The 20,252-nt window shown below is 41.1% G+C and overlaps 1 protein-coding gene across 2 annotated transcripts in view; it reads right to left on the reverse strand.

The window, feature by feature from the left end:
• The window catches only part of DOCK2 (dedicator of cytokinesis 2), a 422,892-nt gene that overhangs the window by 242,522 nt on the left and 160,118 nt on the right, over positions 1-20,252 (reverse strand). For both annotated transcript variants that reach the window (XM_047091278.1, XM_047091279.1), the window contains exon 26: positions 19,410-19,558. In XM_047091278.1, coding sequence (XP_046947234.1) covers positions 19,410-19,558 — 149 coding nt within the window. The remainder of the gene's footprint in view (positions 1-19,409; positions 19,559-20,252) is intronic.

A 20,252-nucleotide genomic window follows, 5' to 3' on the forward strand; every position in this document is an offset into this window, starting at 1 on the left:
CCCACCCCATGCCAAAGCTGCCATAGAATCCTGGTGCTCACAAGTTGGAGTGAAGTTGTCAGTGTTACTGAGCTGACAAAAGAGCGCTACAAAGTAACACGGATTAACCCTTTTAAAAAGGCACAAGTATGAAATGTTTTATCCATTTATCAAATGCTTTTAACTTCCATTTTCTAGAAGGTAGGGGGAAAAATCTACTTAAAGCAACCAGGAAAAAGCACAAAACCATCACGTCCAACAACAAAAAAATCCCATTGTGCTTAGAGAGAAACGTTGCTGTTATTCAGATCCTGTAAGTTGCTTTGTGGGAACTTTTATTAAAATACACTGGACCCTCCAACCTGCAGCCTAGAGCAAAAAAAATTAAGCCTTCTTAGGTCTGTAAGTCTAACATCTCAGCGCTGATGAATGGAGACTGGTTGGACCGACTTATGAAGATGTACCATGGAGATGCTCTACTTTTGTGTTCAGTTCTTCAAAACGGGAGGAGTCTATGAGATTGCATAAGGAGAAGTGGATAAAGAACACAAGTAACAATTGTTGAATTCTTACTGTGTGCCAGACTATGGACTGTGTGCTTTGTATTTATAATTTCAGTGTGTCTTGGGAAAACCCTGGGGCAAGTATTACCCCAATTTAAGATATAAAATAAGATTCATTCTGATTGTTAATACCATTCAGTATTTATTGAACACTTAATGTATGTCATTTACCATAATAATACTGTTTTACATGAACCATCTCATTTAATTCACTGAATAATCTTAGAAAACTGCTATTCTAATTCTTCCTATATTACAAATGAGGAAATTCAGAGGTTAATGTAACTTGTCCTAAGTCACAGAATTACAAGTGATGGAGGTGGATTTGAATACATGTCTTCTTGGTTGCTAGGCTTATGTGTTGTGTACACAGGTATTTATAGAAATTTTGTATTACTTACAACATCTAAATGTAACAAGCAAGATACATGTGCAAATGGCCCTACAGCAATGGGCTCCTTTAAGATTTCCATTGTAGAAATGGAAGTTTGTAAACTTTTTGTAATATTTCAAAAAAATTTAACAGAAATTGTACACTCATTCATCTTCAGTATCACCACATGGGCTTATTATTAATTACAATGTCAAGATTTCTTGTTTGCATGAGAACTACAGGTCAATACTCTGTTTAACTCTGCTGGTCAGAAAATTCAGAATGGTGCTTATATATTATTCTTTTTTTTAAAAAATAATGAGTCAGGGGCGCCTGGGTGGCGCAGCCGGTTAAGCGTCCTACTTCAGCCAGGTCACGATCTCGCGGTCCGGGAGTTCGAGCCCCGCGTCAGGCTCTGGGCTGATGGCTCAGAGCCTGGAGCCTGGAGCCTGTTTCCGATTCTGTGTCTCCCTCTCTCTCTGCCCCTCCCCCGTTCATGCTCTGTCTCTCTCTGTCCCAAAAAATAAATAAACGTTGAAAAAAAAATTAAAAAAAAAATAAAAAATAATGAGTCAACACATCACTTAACGTTTAACACATGTTTCTTGTTTGGGGGACAATGTATTTTAAAATGTGCATCCAATGAAAAACGGTGGGTGAGGGGCGCCTGGGTGGCGCAGTCGGTTAAGCGTCCGACTTCAGCCAGGTCACGATCTCGCGGCCCGGGAGTTCGAGCCCCGCATCAGGCTCTGGGCGGATGGCTTGGAGCCTGGAGCCTGGAGCCTGTTTCCGATTCTGTGTCTCCCTCTCTCTCTGCCCCTCCCCTGTTCATGCTCTGTCTCTCTCTGTCCCAAAAATAAATAAAAAAATGTTGAAAAAAAAATTAAAAAAAAAAAAAAAAAGAAAAACGGTGGGTGAAAACTGCTTTGTGGTGACAACATTTTCTATTATTTATCCAGAAAGTCATTCAAAATGTGGCTTCTGTGTCTCCATGCCAGGGCTGCCTGATGAGCTTTCTCCCTCCCTCCAATACTGACCTCCTCTCCATCCCCTCCATTGGCAGCCTAGTGTTTCTATTCTCTTTCCTTTGTTTACTTTTGCTTTATGCCTTTGCTTTATCACTATACTTCATCCCTGATGCCAGGATGGCTTCAGCCACAGGCAGAGAAGTTGCCTGTGGAGATCAACATGATTCTTCCCCACCCCAAATGAATTCCCAAATATATCTCCAACTGTTTATTGATACTTGAAATTCCATGGAGAGAATGTCATTCTTTGACTTAAGGCTAATTCTCTCCTGTTAAAATGCAGCCCTGATTGAAAACTTTAAAACATTAGAATACAAACCCCTGTGAGTTAAGAGCCATAACGCATCCACTACTATAGGTTGTGCATCATCCCTGAATTCCTTGAAGATAGGGATTAAATCTGGTTATTGTTTTAGGTTCAACACCTAGCACAAATACCTGGCATACAATAAGGAATCACCACATCAATTTAATTTAATTAATTAATTAGAAAAGCTCACATGAAGTGTCAGGTAATTTGTCAAGACGCAAGGAGAGGTTCTTAGATGAGGGGATGGAATCAGAATGGAGATTCTGGAAGCTTCTGAGCATGGACTTCCTCAATTGTACTGATAACACAGCTTGACCTCACACAATGACTAAAGGGTTCTTGGACAGGAGAAAAGAGGAATAAAAAAAAATATACACAATCTTCCACCCTCCTTCCTACAGTGAAAATACCCATAATCACCCAGCCATCCTCCAGAGAAAGAACATAGACATCAGACAGCTCACTTTGTGATGAGTGATCTGGTTTCCTCACCAGGACCTCCCCAAATCAAAATCCTATTGTCCTCTTTTTTTTTGTAAAATGGAAGCTCTCCCCACAAATCCCTCCCAATTCAGGTAGGCACAAAACTAAGTTCAGAGACAGATCTCATGAAACACCCCAGTATCCTATGCCTCAGCCAAAACTCAGAGCCCACTCTCACTGACTGCTTAGGAATTGATAACACCAGAAACTTTAGAAAAATTACCATCAATGTGAGGCTTTAAAATCTTCCTGTCTAACCTCTTTTCCTTTGCCGGGAAATTATGGAGAAAGTAGGCCAATTTAAAATGTAAGAGAATTGACCAGCAAAAAGCAATAAATCTGAGGAATAAATGTGAATCCTCTGATCTACGTGTGCAGTTACACAGACATCAGTGCTGTTTTTTTAGCTCAGACTGGATATAATTAAAACCCTCTCCAGAATCTCATCTCAGAACAAGCAATAGAGGCTGTGCATCTCTCCATGGTGCTGATAAAACACTGCCTTCCAGAACTAGGGCATTTCTCCTCTTGAGAAGTATGAAGTCTCAATCTCTCTCTCTCTCATGCTCTCTCTATATCCTTCTCTCTGTCTCTATATCTCCGTCTCCCTTGACCACCACAGTGTGTGTCTTTGCTTTAGTTTTGATAAATCCTTTGCAATTTATTTTATTGTTCCATAATTGTAATGATGATTTCAATATATTTTTACACTCCTATCATGTGTCTGATATTTACTATCATCCCCACCCAACTCTTTTTGGAAAGTTTAGGTTGTATGTTCCCTCTTCTACCACTATCTCTCTGTGGCCAACCTATTTCCCACAACAAATTTGGAAGGGGGAGAACTAGTTTATTTTCTGATTTATTATAAATTTTCCAATTTGATCTATGGTTTCTGGTGGTTTTTCTAGATGAAAAGAAGATGCCCACCTTACTTCCCAGTCTCCATAATATACTCAGCACCACCACTTATAACCCATATCTCTGATCCTTCCCTGATCAGCTGCAAACAGGAAAGCCTTTCTTCTGAATGTTCAGCTCCTTTATATGCTCAGCCAGTGACAGCCCAGCCTAAGTGGTTAGTATAACCAACTCAGCTTGAAACAGATCTATGTGTTTATTCCTAGAAGTACATTAAGAGTTTCTTTCCAATGAGCATGTGGCATCTAGAAGCAGTATTCTGCTTTCAGTGTTCGTAGGCCTAGAGATGAATTTAGAACTTTGGGGCAGTGCCTAAACATTGAGTTGCTGCCCCACCCCAAACTCCTATCCTACAAAAATGAAATAGCCAGGGTAGCACTCATTATCACTCAGTATCTCCAGAAACATACTTTGAGTATCTATTTTAGTAGTTGATACTATGGCTGCATTTCTAGAATAACCTAGGGACTTTCTAAATATATAAATATTTTCATGCCCAGGTTCTACCCCAGACTAACTCTAAATCTCCAGGCATTGCTATTTTTTTTGAAAGCTCTTCATATAATTCTGATATGAAGTGGAACTGAATACCACTGACTTACTAGGTGCCGTGCTCCGTCCTGAGTTCTGGGGATTTGGGGACAGAGAAAGCCTAGTACCTGCTTTTAAGAAATAAGTCCATTGTCAGGGTATTACTAGGGAAGAGCCATACAGTGAGGAAAGGCCATAACAGTGTTATCACAAAGTGCTGAGTAAACTCAGAAAAGACATAAAAAACCTAATCTAGGGGAATCTGGGATGACGTCCTGAGGGAGGTGCTATTACAACCAGCCAGGTAAAATCTGCACTTGATATGCTCTTTGCTATAATAAGTAGGGCTTTATAATAAGAGTGCTTTTCTCTAATAAGAGTATAATCTACCAACACATTACTAACCCTTATATATTCTTCCAACCCCTTTCCCTCAGCCTGTGTCAAGTCTCACCCTGCTCACATACATTCTTACCTGCTCCCTGGAATTCTGATTATAATCTTCCCATAATCACAATGTCTTCATAAAACAGAGTTTACCACATCTTAGCCTTGGACTGCAGGCCACTCCTTGAGGAAGTTCAGCCCTTTGAGTCTGGTGAGGTTTTATTTCTTTCAGGCACTAACCCAGCTATCCTAATCATCTGCAGCCAACTCATCCTTCCCACAGAGAGCAATCAGATGGGTTTTTACCTGTGTTTGAGATCCCCTTCTCCCCCTGGTCACCTGCCAATCTCCTACTCAAATAAAAAAAAAAACAGTTCAATAATCATCTTCAGGAAGCCTTTTCCCACTCGACCTCTCTCAACCCCTACCTCACCCTAGGTAGGGTTGGTTGTTGTTTTTTTTGAGTTCTCACAAAACCTTACTCAATATTTCTTTGAACTAAGGTACCATATCTATCAATTTTGACTGTCCTAGTGTAGCATCCACTTGACATAGCACCAAGTACATGTATAAATATGTGAAGTGAATGTGTCAATGGATGGATGGATGATTGGACAGATGGAAGGAAGGATAAATATATGGGAAAATGATACTCCTAAATTTATTTTGTATCTTATCAATTCAGAGTTTAGTGCAAAATAATAGATGTGCTAAGTTATCTCTTCTCAAAGCAAAGATGCTTTCTTTTTCTTACATGCACTCTTTCTTTTCTTCTTTCACTGTTTACCCTATAACCAAGATGTGGTGTTATAACTTGTCTTTCAGAGTAAGTTTCAAGTAGATAAATAATTAGTCTTCTGAGGGTATTTTGGAAGATTATAACTATTCCTTTCCAACCTTCCCTGAATTGTGTCATTCCTTGCCCCTAGATATGAAAGCATTCCCTCTGCTCCCTAAAGACTGGTTCTATTCACAGAAGAAAAAATATTCCACTTTTCACAGAGGTTGCTTTCAGACTCTACTTATCATATTTCTAGCACCTCTCCATGAGTTTCTTTGAAGCATATCTGCCCTTTATTACCTACCCACAGCCACAGTGACAGTCAAGCCAGAGGAAGACATAAACAATAGCAGTCTTGTCTCCATTTATACATTTCTGATACCTCACAAAAATGTGTATGACAAATTATAATGTCTAACAAAATCAACTAACTCTTTTATCTCCTAAGATTACACCTCTAAATTATGTGGAGTTTTAAAAAATTCACTATTTACTGCACAAACATTATCAAAAACAAAAATGACATCATATACCCATAAGCCCAGCCCTGAAACATATCTAACTTATTGTTCTATAATGCCTTCAAGCCTTTTTCATGAAACTCTATGCAGCATGTAGACAATTTGTTTCCTGCTTTTTCCACTTAACATGGCATAAACATTTTTATTATCATACTTTTTGGCCAAAGGGAAGGCTCTGTTTGTACTTACCCTCTGAGGTGGTATAGGGGAAAGATTTAGATATAGACAGATTGAATTCTGGTTCTGCCAATAACTTGCTAGGTAGCCTAAGTCTATTTACTTAAACTCCTGTAAGCCTCAGTTTGTTCATCAGTAACATGGGCACGATAACAGCTAACTCACAGAATTGTGGTAAAAATTGACATCTGTATATACGTTGCTTGACAGTGTTTGGCTTAAAACAGGCATTCATGGATGTGTGACTCAGGCGTAACAGTAATATTTTTAAAACATGGATCTATCATGAATTAGAATACAAAGTACACACAAATAATTAAGATAAAACACAAGGTTGAATTAAATTAAATTCCACCTTTGGGTTGCACCCCCAGAACACTGAGAGTTTATATTCACTCACTTGAAGTTAGAGATACTTAGGTAGAAAAGCTTGAAAATAACTGAAATCTATCAGCACTCTTTCATAGATATATTTGAGCGATCTGCCTCAGATCACAGACTGTCAGGACTAGAACTGGAAATAGAGCTCACGTGTTCTCAAAAGCTGCTGAAAGGCTTTAATACCAAATATCACCTTTCCTGTTACCACCACCTCAACCAATACGGCACAAAAAGGAGACATGATTAATCAATTAATCAAAACTTTTTTTGAGGGATTACACTGTGGCAAAATGAAAAAATAAACATAGACTAGGTATCAACATGGTAGTCACGACTAACAAAATATTAGGAAGCAGTAAACTAATGCTCAGAGAGGCCATGGAACTTCTCCAAGAGCACACACTTAGCTAGCAGTGAACTTGGGAGGCTGAATCCACATCTGCATGTCCCCATAATCTTTCAACTAGAATTTAACTCAATGAAAATCATCAGATATGTTCTGACTGCCCAATCTGTGCCAGGTGCTGTGTAGGATATGGCAGTGAACAAGATAGATACAATCCTGGCATCCAAGGGGCTTGTTGTCTAGATGAGAAAACAGACCACTTAAAGGTGAGCAAAGTGTGGTGAGTGTCAGGTAAGGGAAAGCACTTACAATGTTTGTAAAATATTCAGGCAATGAGGACATGTAAATGTGAGCCTCTACTCTTTGTCCCCAAATTCAATTACACTATAGGTTAAACATGCTTACACAGGCTGGCCTGGGAATTTGACCACCATTACTCTTCTGCATCATTTCTGTGGGAAAATGTGTGCTGAATTCTAAACTGATTCAGGAGCACAACAATGCTCAAAGCTGGGAGCACAACCATAGTCAAACTTGGTACCTGCTTTTTATATGATGTTTTAATGCATCAGCAGCAGATTTACCTTTCTCATTAGCTTCTGCTGACTATCAAACATAAAATTAGCATCAGCATGTATTTCTAGAAAGTAGAGCAACTGGGATGGGAGGATCAATCAAACCACAAAGATTAATTATTGAGTATCTGCTTGGAATTCGGCACTGTGCCCAGAAAGTGCAGAAATATAGAAGAAATATAAGACTGGGTCAGCCCTATCCTCAGAGAGCCTGTGAACCAGATATAGGATATCCTATATCTACATAGGAGCAATTCCAGGAAGTAATAGGTTGTGTCAAAATTTCGAGAGACTGGGGTGGACATATGACTGTGGAATGGTTAGGTGAATCAGAGATCAGGGAAGTTAAGCCTGGCTTCAAAAGACAGCTACAATTTGGATATTTGGGGAGAATTCATCATGGCAGTGGGAGGAGGTTCATCGTGGAGAAAGGCATAAGATAAGATGGGTTCTGAAATAATTAATAGACCATTGAGACTAATGTTGGGAGTATTGGGGAATTAGGTCTTACAGGTAGTTCTGAATGAAAGAGCATTTTGTCTTAATCACTTTTGTGTTCCCAATGCCTAGAATGGTACCTGGCAAATAATGGGTCCTCAGTTAATATTTAGTGAGCTGTGAAATAGAAAGACAATGCATTAGTTGAAAAGAGAAAATAATTTTTAAAAAGTGCTAGTCCTCTTTCAACATAAACCAGACAAGCATAACATGATAAGAACAATTGTAAAACTGCACATAATTAAGGGCTAAATGTGATAGTAAAGCCAAAAGCTGTCAGAATGCAGCAGGGAAAGTAAGACAGGGCAAAAGAATCTGTGATGATTTTTTTCTTTTTTTTTTTTAGATTATTTATTTATTTTGAGAGAGAGAGAGGGAGGGAGGGAAGGGGGGAGAGAGAGAGAGAGAGAGAGAGAGAGAGAGAGAGAGAGAATATCTCAAGCAGGCTCCACACTTTCAGCACAGAACATGACATAGGTCTTGATCCCATGAACTGTGAGATGATGACCTGAGCCAAAATCAAGAGTCGGTCACTTAACCAACTGAGCCATCCAGATGTCCCTCACCTGTGATGATTTCTTAATGGAAGAGGCAATTTCGTCAGGTTTATTAGGAAGGGTAAGGTTTGGCTCTCAGAAATCACAATTCAGATGCTCACAGGGTGAGGCAGATAACACAGACACGAGAAACCTATCATCTAGAAGCACGACGGGAAGTGATGGCACTGTGGCTTTTACTAAATAAGTTGGTGAGCCAGACAAAATATATGTGTGGACTGGATTCAGGCTGTGAATCACCAAGTGGACAACTGGACGGCGAAAAGAAGAGAAAGAGTACATTCCAGACGGAGGAAAGGGGTAAAGGACAAAGAAGACAGAGCATGAAGGCCTGGGGGGAGCCCCAGAGACTGGTCTCACTACAATGCAGAATGTTGGCTGAAGACAGTAGGAAATGGAGTTGCAGGAGAGAAAAGCTAAGCTGAGTTTGGATTCCAGGTAGAAGAAAAGGTAATAGATGGAGAGTCAAAGATAGCTTCAGTATGCTGTGTTGCTTGGAGAAACTGTGCTGAAATTAAACATTTTATTTTCTAATCTGAGCTGCTAAATCAATGACCTTTATCTCTAAGACCAATGTTGCCTGAAACTTCCTGAGAATATGTCCATTCTAGAACTCTTCGATTGTTTTCTGAAAACTTTTCCTGTTCTATTGCCAGCTGCTGCCCCCAGATTGTATATGACAGTTGGGGTGCTATAGAGAGCACTGTGGATCAAAAGCATCTTCAAACACAGAGCAATTCCTTCCTTGCTTAACACATTTCACTTAAGGATTTACATTTACACCAGTTGAACAAATCAAAGTTATGGTTCCCTCAGTAACTGTAACCTGGACCAAACATTGCTATATTTTTCTGCTGCCAAGCAGGCTTTTAACTCATGCCTCCCAACTGTGAAGGGGAGATTTAATTCAGACATTATGCAAGAAATGCTTTTTGGAAAGCAAGGGGCTGGCCCAGCGAAGGTTTCATGTAAATGGCTGTTCCTTGCAACATGTGCTTTTATGCAAAGGTTCCCTGCAGACAGAAATCTTCCAGAGCCCCTCCACAGTCTTTCATGGTGAACAGAGAGGTACCTTCTCCACTCCTGCAAGCTGTCACACTTGATCATTCATGGGTCAGAGCCCAGCTTTGTTATATTGAAGGCACTCAGTGTCAATGAAAGGCACTACATGGAGCCAAGACTGGATGACAGAGTAAGGCAACTAGGGCACTTGCCCAGGAGGCAAAATTTAAGGAGCATCAAAAAACTCAGTAACAGATACAAATCAAGTTTAATGTCATATTTTTAGAAATAAGAATTAGTGCAAAAAATCCATAATGAACAGGAGCGCCTGGGTGGCTCAGTTGGTTAAGTGTCTGACTTTGGCTCAGGTCATGATCTCATGGTTCATGAGTTCAAGCCCTGCGTAGGGCTCTGTGCTGACAGCTCGGGATCTGGAGCCTGCTGGTCTGGAGGCTGCTTCGGATTCTGTGTGGGTCGCTCTCTCTGCCCCTCCCCCACTTGCACTTTTTTTCTCTCTCTCTCTCTCTCTCTCAAAAATAAATAAACATTAAAAATTTTTGAAAAATCCATAATGAACAAAATATCAAAGTGTATTTTTTTAAATATTGCATTGATATATTATTTTTTCTTGATTACTGAATTTTGGTGCCCTCTTACACTTTGCCATCATCCCAGGCAAGTACTTCATTTGCCTTACCCTTTTCTGTCCCTGAGGGGTAGTCCAGGTGGGTGAGGGACAGAACAGAGAGAGCAAATACGGAGAGGCCATTGTGGATTTGGCTGTAGGCAAACTCCTTTAAACTTTGGTCATGGCAGATAAAGGAATATTGAAGAACATCTCAAGAAGTATTTCTAGTTGGTATTGATGGAACAAAATGTGTTGGATTATTAATTTTATTGGAGAGAATTTTAGTCAACCATCAACAAAAGCTGTCTTCTAATTTTCCAGGTGGATTCTCTGAGAATAAACGACACAAGGACCATCTGGTAAGTTATGCCAAACTACTCACTTTCCAAGCCTACCAAGCAAAGATCAAGTGACATTCAAGTCCCACATGTTGGCCGAGGAAACATCGCATGGACAGTGTTGTCAAATAGCCCAAGTGAAATGCTATAGCCTGAAAAGTCCTTGAGCCCAGTACAGGCTTTTATGCTCTTCCACATTCCCAGTCCTCAGAGCCTAGTCCTGGGTTAGTGCATGCTAACATTGGTTTAATCAATTGCTCATTCAGTGGGAAGTTACATTTTGCCTCCAGACAGGCTGGAGCACTTCACAGGGTGGAATCCTCCAGTAAGGCCAATCATCTGTTGGCAGATTTTGCTATTGTCTCTGATAAAGCAGAGAAAAACCCTTATCTAACAGAATCCCTTCACATTGGACTAGGCATGCTTTGGGGAACTGTTCATCCTCAAAATGCATTCTTTGCAAGTGAGCAATCATTCCTCAAATACTTCAAAGATAAGCTTTTAAATTTTTCTGAAATATTGTTAGCTTCATGGACAAGTTGCAAAAATGGTACAGAAGTTCCTATGTATCCTTCATACAGCTTCCCTTAATGTTAAAATCTTAATGTTAACATAACCAGAGCACAATTACCAAACCAGAAAATTCACATTGGTACAACATCATTAACTAAACTACAGACTTTATTCTAATTTTTCCAGCATTCCTTCTAACATCCATTTTTTGGTTCATGATCCATTTCAGGATCCCACATTGAATTCAGCTGTCATGTTTCGTTAAGTCCCCTCCAATCTGTGACAATGTTTCATCTTTCATGACCTTAACTTCTGAAGGGTACTAGTCTGTCATTGTTTAGAATACCCCTCAGTTGGGGCTTGCTGAGCATTTTCTCGTTATTAGATTGAGGTTGTACATTTTTGGCAAGATTCCCCACCAAAGTGATGTTGTCCTTCTCAGTGCATCTTATCAGAAGGCGAATGATGCTGATATGTATCTTTCCTGGTGATGCTCCTTTCATCACCTGGTTAAGGTGGTGGCTGCCAGGTTTCTCCACTGGAAAGGTACTAGCTTTCCTTGTGTCATTAAAAAGTGGATTCTTTGGGAAAAATACTTTGAGATTATGCAACGACCTTGTTTCTTTGGGAAAAATACTTTGAGATTATGCAACGACCTTGTTTCTCATCATACTTTTGCCCATCACCTTTAGTCCCCATTGGTGGTTCTTCCTTGTAACAAGATTATTGTGGTGTTTGCCTAATCAAAAGTGAATTTTAATTATCTATAAACCCTATTTAAGGTCCAAGGACCAAAACCTGCTGAGGTAAAAGACAGCACTCTCCTGTCAAATGTACCTTTCCCACAGCTTTGTGGGGTTGGACACCCAGTTTAGGTACAGCAAGACTGTGGCACCCAACTCATCATCCCCACCCCTCACCTGTGCAGGAATTGGTGCTCTCTTTCTCACTGGCCTATGTAAACACTCAATACTACTAGAGAAGAAACCATTGCCAATAAATAAGAATCACCATGGGAAATGGAACATATTTCTATATCTCTGCTCTAGGTTGAGTGTTTAGTTTAGTTTGTCTTAAAATTGCTACATCCCTGGCATATCCTCTCTTTGACCGTGAGAACTTGTAGACAGTAGAACCAAGTCTGTTAGGGAGAAGAAAAGCATGGCAGCAGCTTCCCTGTGCGTTGGGGTTTTTATTGTTTTTGGCAATTCCATTGGGACTCGGCAATGGTGTGCTGGTAAAAGTTTATCGACTGGCTCTCCAGGAAGACAAAAACAGAGGCCTGGATATATGGTGTTTGCCAGTTCTGTGGTATGAGGACTCCCTTCATGATTGATTTCAAGCCACCAACATGACATCACTGAACAGAGTTAGAGAAGAGATGGGCAGCCGCAGAAGAGCGTTAAACAGCATTCCTATTGCAGACACAATAGATTCAAATAACCTCACGCACACAAATAAGAATAAAGTGTAGTAAGATAATTAGGAAGGGATGTGTTTTGAATATCTATTTATCACATTTGATTTTAATATGGCTTATTTAATTATAGATACCTATATAAATTTTTAATAATGGCAATTATTTAACAAATAACTCATAAAATTCCTAAAAATTTAACACTTGGTTCCCTTGAGTGGTGTGAGCCAGCTCCAGCACACCACCTCATACAGTAGTTATCATGAACGAAATTCAGGAACACCCCAAAGGAGCCCCTGAAAAGGGAGAATGACACTTTTCTGCAGACCCTCCAGGAACCCATATGAAGTCCAGATGCCCTGCAGGGAGTGGCTTGGCTCCAGCAGCAGCATCTGTGGCCTTTTGGCAAGCCTCCTGTGGAGGCTGTGAGGGCTTCAAAGCATCTGGCTGCCACCAGGCCTGGATCAAGATCTACTTTCGGTGCTAATAGGGTGCAGAGTCCTTCCCAGGCTCAGTACCTATTTCCCATTCTCCCAGGAGGCCACTTGGCCCTTTACTCTTCTTAAAAGAATTATAGGCTTAGAACAATGGGAGGAGCATAGGAGGGAAGGGGAACAGAGAGGCAAGAAGAAAAGTCACATGTACTGAGTATGGATTATATGCCAGGTACAGTGCTGGGGTGGTTTCACAGATGTTCTTGTTCACTGTAATCCTGGCACATGGGGAAATAGCATCCCTATTTTACAGAGAGAATATATGACTTCTCAAGATTCCCAAGCCAATAAGATGCAGATCAGAATGTATCCCCAGCTCTGCTTATCACTATAGCCTCAGCATATAGAACACTGCACAGGATAACAGCTCTAGAAGTATTTGTGGGATGGATACATGAATGTAGCCTGACCCCAAAGTCTATGCTCTTACCTCCACAGGGAAATGAAGCTGGAGAAAGTGTTCTTAAATAGTAAAGTGTACAGTGAAAAGGCAAAAGGCAATGTGATGTGTGAGGGTTTGTTGACTTGAGAATGAGATGAAGGGATTCCTGCCAGGCTCTGCCTTTTGCGCTAACTCTCTGACCTCATTAGGAGTGCTACCTACTCTCTCTCTGAGGCTTGGCTTCCCCACCAGTAAAAGGGGGATAATAAAACCTACCTTTCCCATGTGGTTGCCAGAAACAAATAATTATAATACATGAGAGAGCACTTTGCAGGCTAAAGTGTGCTGGGAAAGAAAGTGTATAATATGTCACCATCCATGACATCATAATGTTATTCTACTAGCCTAGAAAGGGCAGATTTAACACCAAGGAAGCAGAGGAAGAGCAAGGGGTAAAAAGAAAATGGCCTTGGACATAGCAGAAGGTAGAGGATTCTCATCTATTTCAGCTTTAATTTGGAGGCTTAATTAGCTGCTCTCTGTTTGGAATGCACCACAGACAAGAGAATTTTTGCAAGCCTTGTCTCCCTGCCTTTTGTTTGAAATATGAGGGAGCATATAGGTTAGAAGAAAACCCTGCTGCTTCTGCATGGCAGTATTGATTCCTAGGAATTAAATGGTAATTCAAAGAGGCAGCAGTGGCCTCCCTTCAACCCTGCATCAAGCAGGCTGCCTGGGATTATCAGAGAGCCCAGAACTAGGGTGGCCCTGGGGGGTGCACTTCAGAAAAAGACACCCAAGTACAGACTTGCAGAGTCTGCTTCTTTCCCACATGTCAGGTCAGAGGCAGGGCTGGACCAAGAACACCCTCTAGCCTAGACTGCTCCCTGCGTCCACCATAGTCCCTTCTCCACCCATCGGAACCCTAACAGAGCTGCTGATACTATTTCCCTTTTGTGTCAATATGTGATCCCCTTCACAGGAGAGGCATGAGTGTGAGTATTCATGTGTGTGTGTATATGTGTGTTTAAAAATACGTGTACCCCACATCACATGTGCATATTCAATATATTAGACAAAGCAGTCATAGCAGGTGGGGGAAGTAGGGGAATGGGGAAAAAAAGATGGAGATAAAAGGTAAGAAACCCCCCCTCCCACACACACACACACAAACAAAAACACAAACAAGGGAGGACCTTGCACATACCAATGATGGTAACATGTTATAAACTGAGGGTAGGTAATTCAAGCCCTGCACCTGACATCCAAGGAATGCAAAATGAAAAAAGATAATACCTTTCTAGCTCTCAGAGCAGAAGACCTGAGGGGGGGAATCAAATTCCACCACTGATTTGGGCAAATAATATTCATTCATGTATTTATTCCTACAGCAGATAGCTTCATGAGCCAGGCATTATGAGGGGAGGGTTGCAGTAAGATTTGTCTCTGTCCTCACAACATTCCTGATCCTACAGACACAGAAGTCTGCAGAGGATGACAACACAGAAGCCATGACAAAGTGGGCACAAGCTGCTCCTAGACCACAAGAGAGGGGTCAGGGAAGAGGTTAGTGAAAGAGTTTTAGCGGAACAAGAGGATGGAGAACAAAGGTGGAATTGGTAAGAGGTGAGGCTGAAAGTGTGAAGCTTTGCTCCCTGAGCTTCTGAGCTCAAAGCCTGGCAGGGGACACACACAGGAAAGTGTAACACCAAGCAATTAGTGCTATAATGTCAGTCTGAATATGCGGTTAGGAAGACACAGAGAAGGAAGCCCTGAATTCTGTTTAGGGGTTTGTGGAGGGGGAGGGGGAGGGGGGGTGATGAAGACATGGAACTGAGAAGACTTCAGAAAGGAAATATTATCTGAGCTGAACCTAAAAGGTAATTAGGACTTTACTTGCATAGAAAGAATGGGAATTGAGGACATTCCAGGCAAGAGAAAATGAATGAACAAAAGCCCTCCCTACCAGTGTCTAAGCTGATAAATACAAATATCAGAAATCCCACTGACTATGACTGATAGAGTGCCTTGGTTAACCCCCCGCCCCCCACCAAGATTTAGTCAATGGGCTCAAAGAGTTTTAAAAAATAAATAAAAAGCTGATTCTGCGCATTCTCTACCTCCGTGAGGCGAGGCAGGTATAACCAATACCATCTCCTGTTCAAAATTAAGAGTCATCTTTACATACTTTATGATTGCTAAGCAGGGTACAAAATGATGACTCTTCTTTCTGTTAGAGGAGTGAAACATAAAAACGAAAAGCCTGTTTTAAGAGAGGGAAAAACACTCCCTCTGGGTTTGGCGCAAAATTAAATCTTATGAGTTACTCAGCAGCCAGAAAGGCACAGAGCAAAGCCAGTGTGAAACAGCCTTTCAAAGTAACTGGAGTTGACGGCTAACCTTGCTCAGTAAGGGGGAAAGAGGAGCTACACAGGCAGAAGTCAGGCCTTTATCCTTCACCTGAGCCTGTCCCTTTCCTATGCCAAGTGCAACTCAAGCAAGCTGGAGGAGGGAATTTAACACTATCATTAAAAAAAAAAAAAAAATCCATACCCAGGCTAAGGCAGACATCATCCCCTGAGTCATATGCCACCCAGGGTTACACTGAATAAGGTAATAACAGGAAAGCAGAGCTTCCTTATGCCAGGCCTGCTGTGCTGGGCTGTAATTACCCAAACGATGACAATCAATTGAAGACAAGCATCCTCTCCCATCCCCCAAACACACAATGCCCCCCAAAAGGAAGCTTGGCATCCTGCACTATAATTTCTAGATTTCCACGCATGGTTCTACCCCTGAGCAATGGTTCCCGCAGGTAGATATAGTCTATACTTGGGAAGGGAGACAGGCCAACAAAGCAACAGTAAAAGGGGATGGCTATGCTACTGTCAGCAGAGAAGAACCAAACAACCAGAAGAAAAATCCAAGACATTTACCCCGGGAGACTTTTTTATTTTTCCTCCAAATTTCCAATTTTGAGAAGTCAGTGCCTGTAGAAACCAAAGAGCACACCCGACAGTCTGGATTGTCAAAGTCAGATCTTTGCACCGGCCATTCCCCACTACCGCATGAAAATGAATTTATGAGTACAAATGAATGTGCTTGAAGATTTTGCCATTTTACGGTTTATTAAATGCCATATTGGAAGATGCTAGGTTTTATAGACTGGAAAGGGCTCTTTAATTGAGAAGGTAAAGGAATAAGGATGAGCCCAACCATTCTTCCATTTCCAGTGAATATTGAAAATAAAGAAAAAAAAATAGTCACATTAGAGTGATGGTTCTTAAAGTATAGTCCTTGGACCAGTAGTATCCACATCACCTGGGAACTCAGAAAAATAAATGATCAGGTCCCATCCTCCAAATGTAAGGATCAGAAACCTGTTTTAACAGCTCCTCCAGGTCAGAAAGTTAAAAACTTTCTGCAACTAGAGCTGTGGTCCTCTGCCTTGGCTGCCTCTTATCACCACCTGGTAAACTTGCCCTTGTGATGCCCCTGCCAATCCCAAGCCAATTCAGTCAGAATGGCTGGGACCAGAGCCTTGATGTAGCTGCTTTAAAAAACTCCTCTGATGATATACATGTGCAGCCAGAGTGGAGAGCTGCTACATGCCAGAATAAGAGAGATTTAGATTAGATACTTGGGGACTTCTGATTGTCAGTTGAGTTCAAAGGGATAATGGCAACTAAATGAGTCTCCTTGGTGGAAGGAAAACCTTTTGAGAAGAAGAGAGGTTTCCATGTTCATGAGCTGAAGAGGTTTGCTGCAAAGCTCACGTAGAGCATCAGAATCTCATACCAAACCCAATGGTAACAACTGTATTTAATAAGTCATCCAGCAAAGAGAGTTGCTCACCCAGGGAAAGGGGTGGGCTAGGCCCCATAGGCAGAAGTCATTATAAAAGCAATGCACTCAGAGGCAGTAGAGTGACACCACACCTCCCACACACCTCAAGTCCAAATGCCGCAATCCTCCAAGGGGAGCTCAGAGCCTCCCACTCACTTCTCATCTTTGAAGCCCCCACTACCCAGAGTGTGTGAGATAGCAGCCTCTTCTCACCAGTGTCTGATGTTACCCAGTGTGCAAAATGATGACAACCCATCAGAACAGAACTCTAGGAGGCCACTCCCACTGGATGGGCAGAGCCTGAGCACCTCTGCTTCACAAATGAAACATGAACTGGGGCCATCCTTCTACCCAAATCAGGGAAATGGTCAACCCATTATAAGTGTATTCCTTACATGGGGGTCCACTGGCATATCTCAACAAGCCAGGCTGTTTTCCCCCATGAAAAGGGATGTGAGGATTACTAAACTGTAAGAAATATTATAAATTCTTTTCAACAGGAAGAAGCAATATCTTTAGGATGTTCTAGAGAAATGATGAGTCAACTCTCATGTTCCTACACTGCAAGTGAGAGTAAGACCAAATTCTCCCTTAATTTTTTTTTTAAAGATCAAATGGCAAAGACTGGAACCAGTTCAACAGCTGGTTGGTGAATGTACTTATAAAAACACCACCATCATCATGACAGCATCACAAAGTGAATCCTGATGATCCAAGCACTTGGGTATCATTCTCCCTCTCCCCAAGCAAAAGGGTGAGGATAGGAAGAAAATGAGAGAGAAAAGACCATGCTCTTGTATCTCCAATGCACATGATAATTCAGACTTTGGAGTCTGACTGACCTGGGTTTTAATGACCCTGCCATTTATTTGCTGTCTGGCCTTGAAAGTTAAGTCCATGAATTTCAGGTTTTTCATCTGTCAAATGAGAATAATAATCCTTAGCACCTATCAAGGGTGGGCAGAAAGAAAACAGAAATAGCATTTAGCACAGTGCCTAGAAAATAGCAAGTTAAGTAGCAGCTGTGACCATTAATTATTTATCCTTGAACACCCAACTTCAGTTCCTTTGTGAAGAATTCCTTGACAAAAATGCTTACACATAGACTCACACACACACACACACACACACACACACACACACAAACACACTCAAAGTTTTTATAACTCCAGTACTGTGTAAATCCAGATTTGGTTATTATATTACTTTGCAATTGTTTATTTACATATTCTTACATATATTCATAGATTTTCTTAAGGAAAGAGACCAGGCTTGTATGTCCTCAATGACTGGCACACAGCTGGTATATCATATATATTTACAAATGAACAAATGAATCAAGCTACTGTATTTATCTGGTAATGAGATAAGAAGCTTAATTAGGATGGCAAACATGGAAAGGACAACAGACATAGAGAAGTTGATAATAATGGTTGACTATGGGATATAAGCAGTAAAGGAATAATGTTTTGCTGTGTTTTCTAATTATAGTCAATCATAGATACAGTTCATCTAGAAATGACTTCTCTCAGAATTTTCTAGGGAGGAGAAGGGGTGGGAGGGAATGCTCACCCCAATACTTAGAAAATACTCAGTTGTTTAAGTCTACCCAGTCTTCTGAAGCCAGCCCATCTAGGAAAATAGACCTCTTGGACATTACATAAAGACAAGGTGAGGCTGCCAAATGAACATGAGTTAAATCAAGAGCCTTCCCTTTCTTCCAAATCTTAACAATTCTAGTTTGTCTCCCCATCTTTACTGTTACCACCAATCCCTCTTCTGCAGACTCTGCCCTTTGGAGGCCCTCTACTTACTCCCCTGAAACTTTCCTTTTGGTGCCATCCCTGACTAATCTCTGAAGGATGTCTACCAAATACACCTTGGCTTCACTGCCATAGCCACCCCCCAATCACCATCCTACTCCTCACCCTGAGCACTCTGTTCATCCAGAAAGAGCCTTAACCATTTCACCATTGCAGGAGATAACTAAGGAAACAAAACCAATGTAAATCAGCTAAGAAAACTGATGAGGGTTTTCTTGACTGTGCAGGCCTAGGAAACTCCCCTCCTCCCTCTGCAGACAACAGTTTTAGTAAATGGACAAGTCACCCAAAAAGTCTGCAATACATCCATACCTACATCCCAAGAAAGCCCGTCCAACAAGATATATGGTGACATAATGCTACATGTTTAACTCCAGTCCCCAAGCCATCTTTCACAGCCATGGGGGTTAGTCACTGGAAAAGTAGGCCCGCTGAGCAAGCCATTGACTTTTATCTTTAGACTTCAACTGCTATTCATCAGCATCAATATTTCAGAGCTTAATCAGCTCAGCGTTAGTCTGAGTCCAGGACGTCTACATCATCATGAGGACTCACCGCATCCTGACAGCTGAGGACCTCCAAAATGCTGTTGAGTAATTCGACACAGTACTTCTTCTCCTGGACCTGGTGTTGCATCTCATCCCTCTGCTCCAGCAGCTCCTTCAGTTCTTTGGTGATGACAGGAAGCAGAATGTCCCGGCATTCTGGAATGAAGGACATTCAGAAGCATTTGAGCATCCTCCTTCTTTAGTTTTCTTTCTTTCTTTCTTTCTTTTTGATAATTTTTCACTAAATAAACAATTCATGAATATATTTTCCTTGTAAAAAATTTAAGTGTTAAAGATTAGGTTCAGGTTTCCTTAGAACATCATTCACAATTCCAGTCCCTCCCCCAACACCTGCTCCCCAGAGGAACCCAGTTCTTTTATTCCATACATATGTGTGTAAAAGAACTGTATGTGCATATATGCAGCTACAGAGCCAACATAAATAAGAGGCAGACATAAGTAAACAAGACAAAACCCAGTGCCTTCACCTCCTGGGAGTGGCAACCTGTTAGGAGTATTCACACAACAGAGCTGTGAAGTAATGAAGGTCAGGTTTTACCTTTAATGTTCATTCTGTTGGTGTTCTAGTTGATAACTCAGACCCCATTACAAAGATATGAATCCAAGGGAAAATGCCAGTTGGGAGATTTTAGATATTAATGAATATCTCCTTGGGAAGTCACCAGACTTTAAATTCTACTTCAAATTGAACTAAAATAGTAAACTCTCATTGGAAGTTCTGATAGTGACCGCCCCATCCCTACAAGTATTTAAGTAGTAGGTAGCTGTCTATGGATAGGGGTGATAAGAAGGTATTCAAAGAATCAGATGAAGGGGTGAACTAAATGGT

The sequence above is a fragment of the Lynx rufus genome, unplaced genomic scaffold (assembly GCF_022079265.1).
Source record: "Lynx rufus isolate CCGP_SWC_20201006 ecotype Redwood Valley unplaced genomic scaffold, mLynRuf1.p SCAF_1, whole genome shotgun sequence".
Taxonomy (NCBI): Eukaryota; Metazoa; Chordata; class Mammalia; order Carnivora; family Felidae; genus Lynx; species Lynx rufus.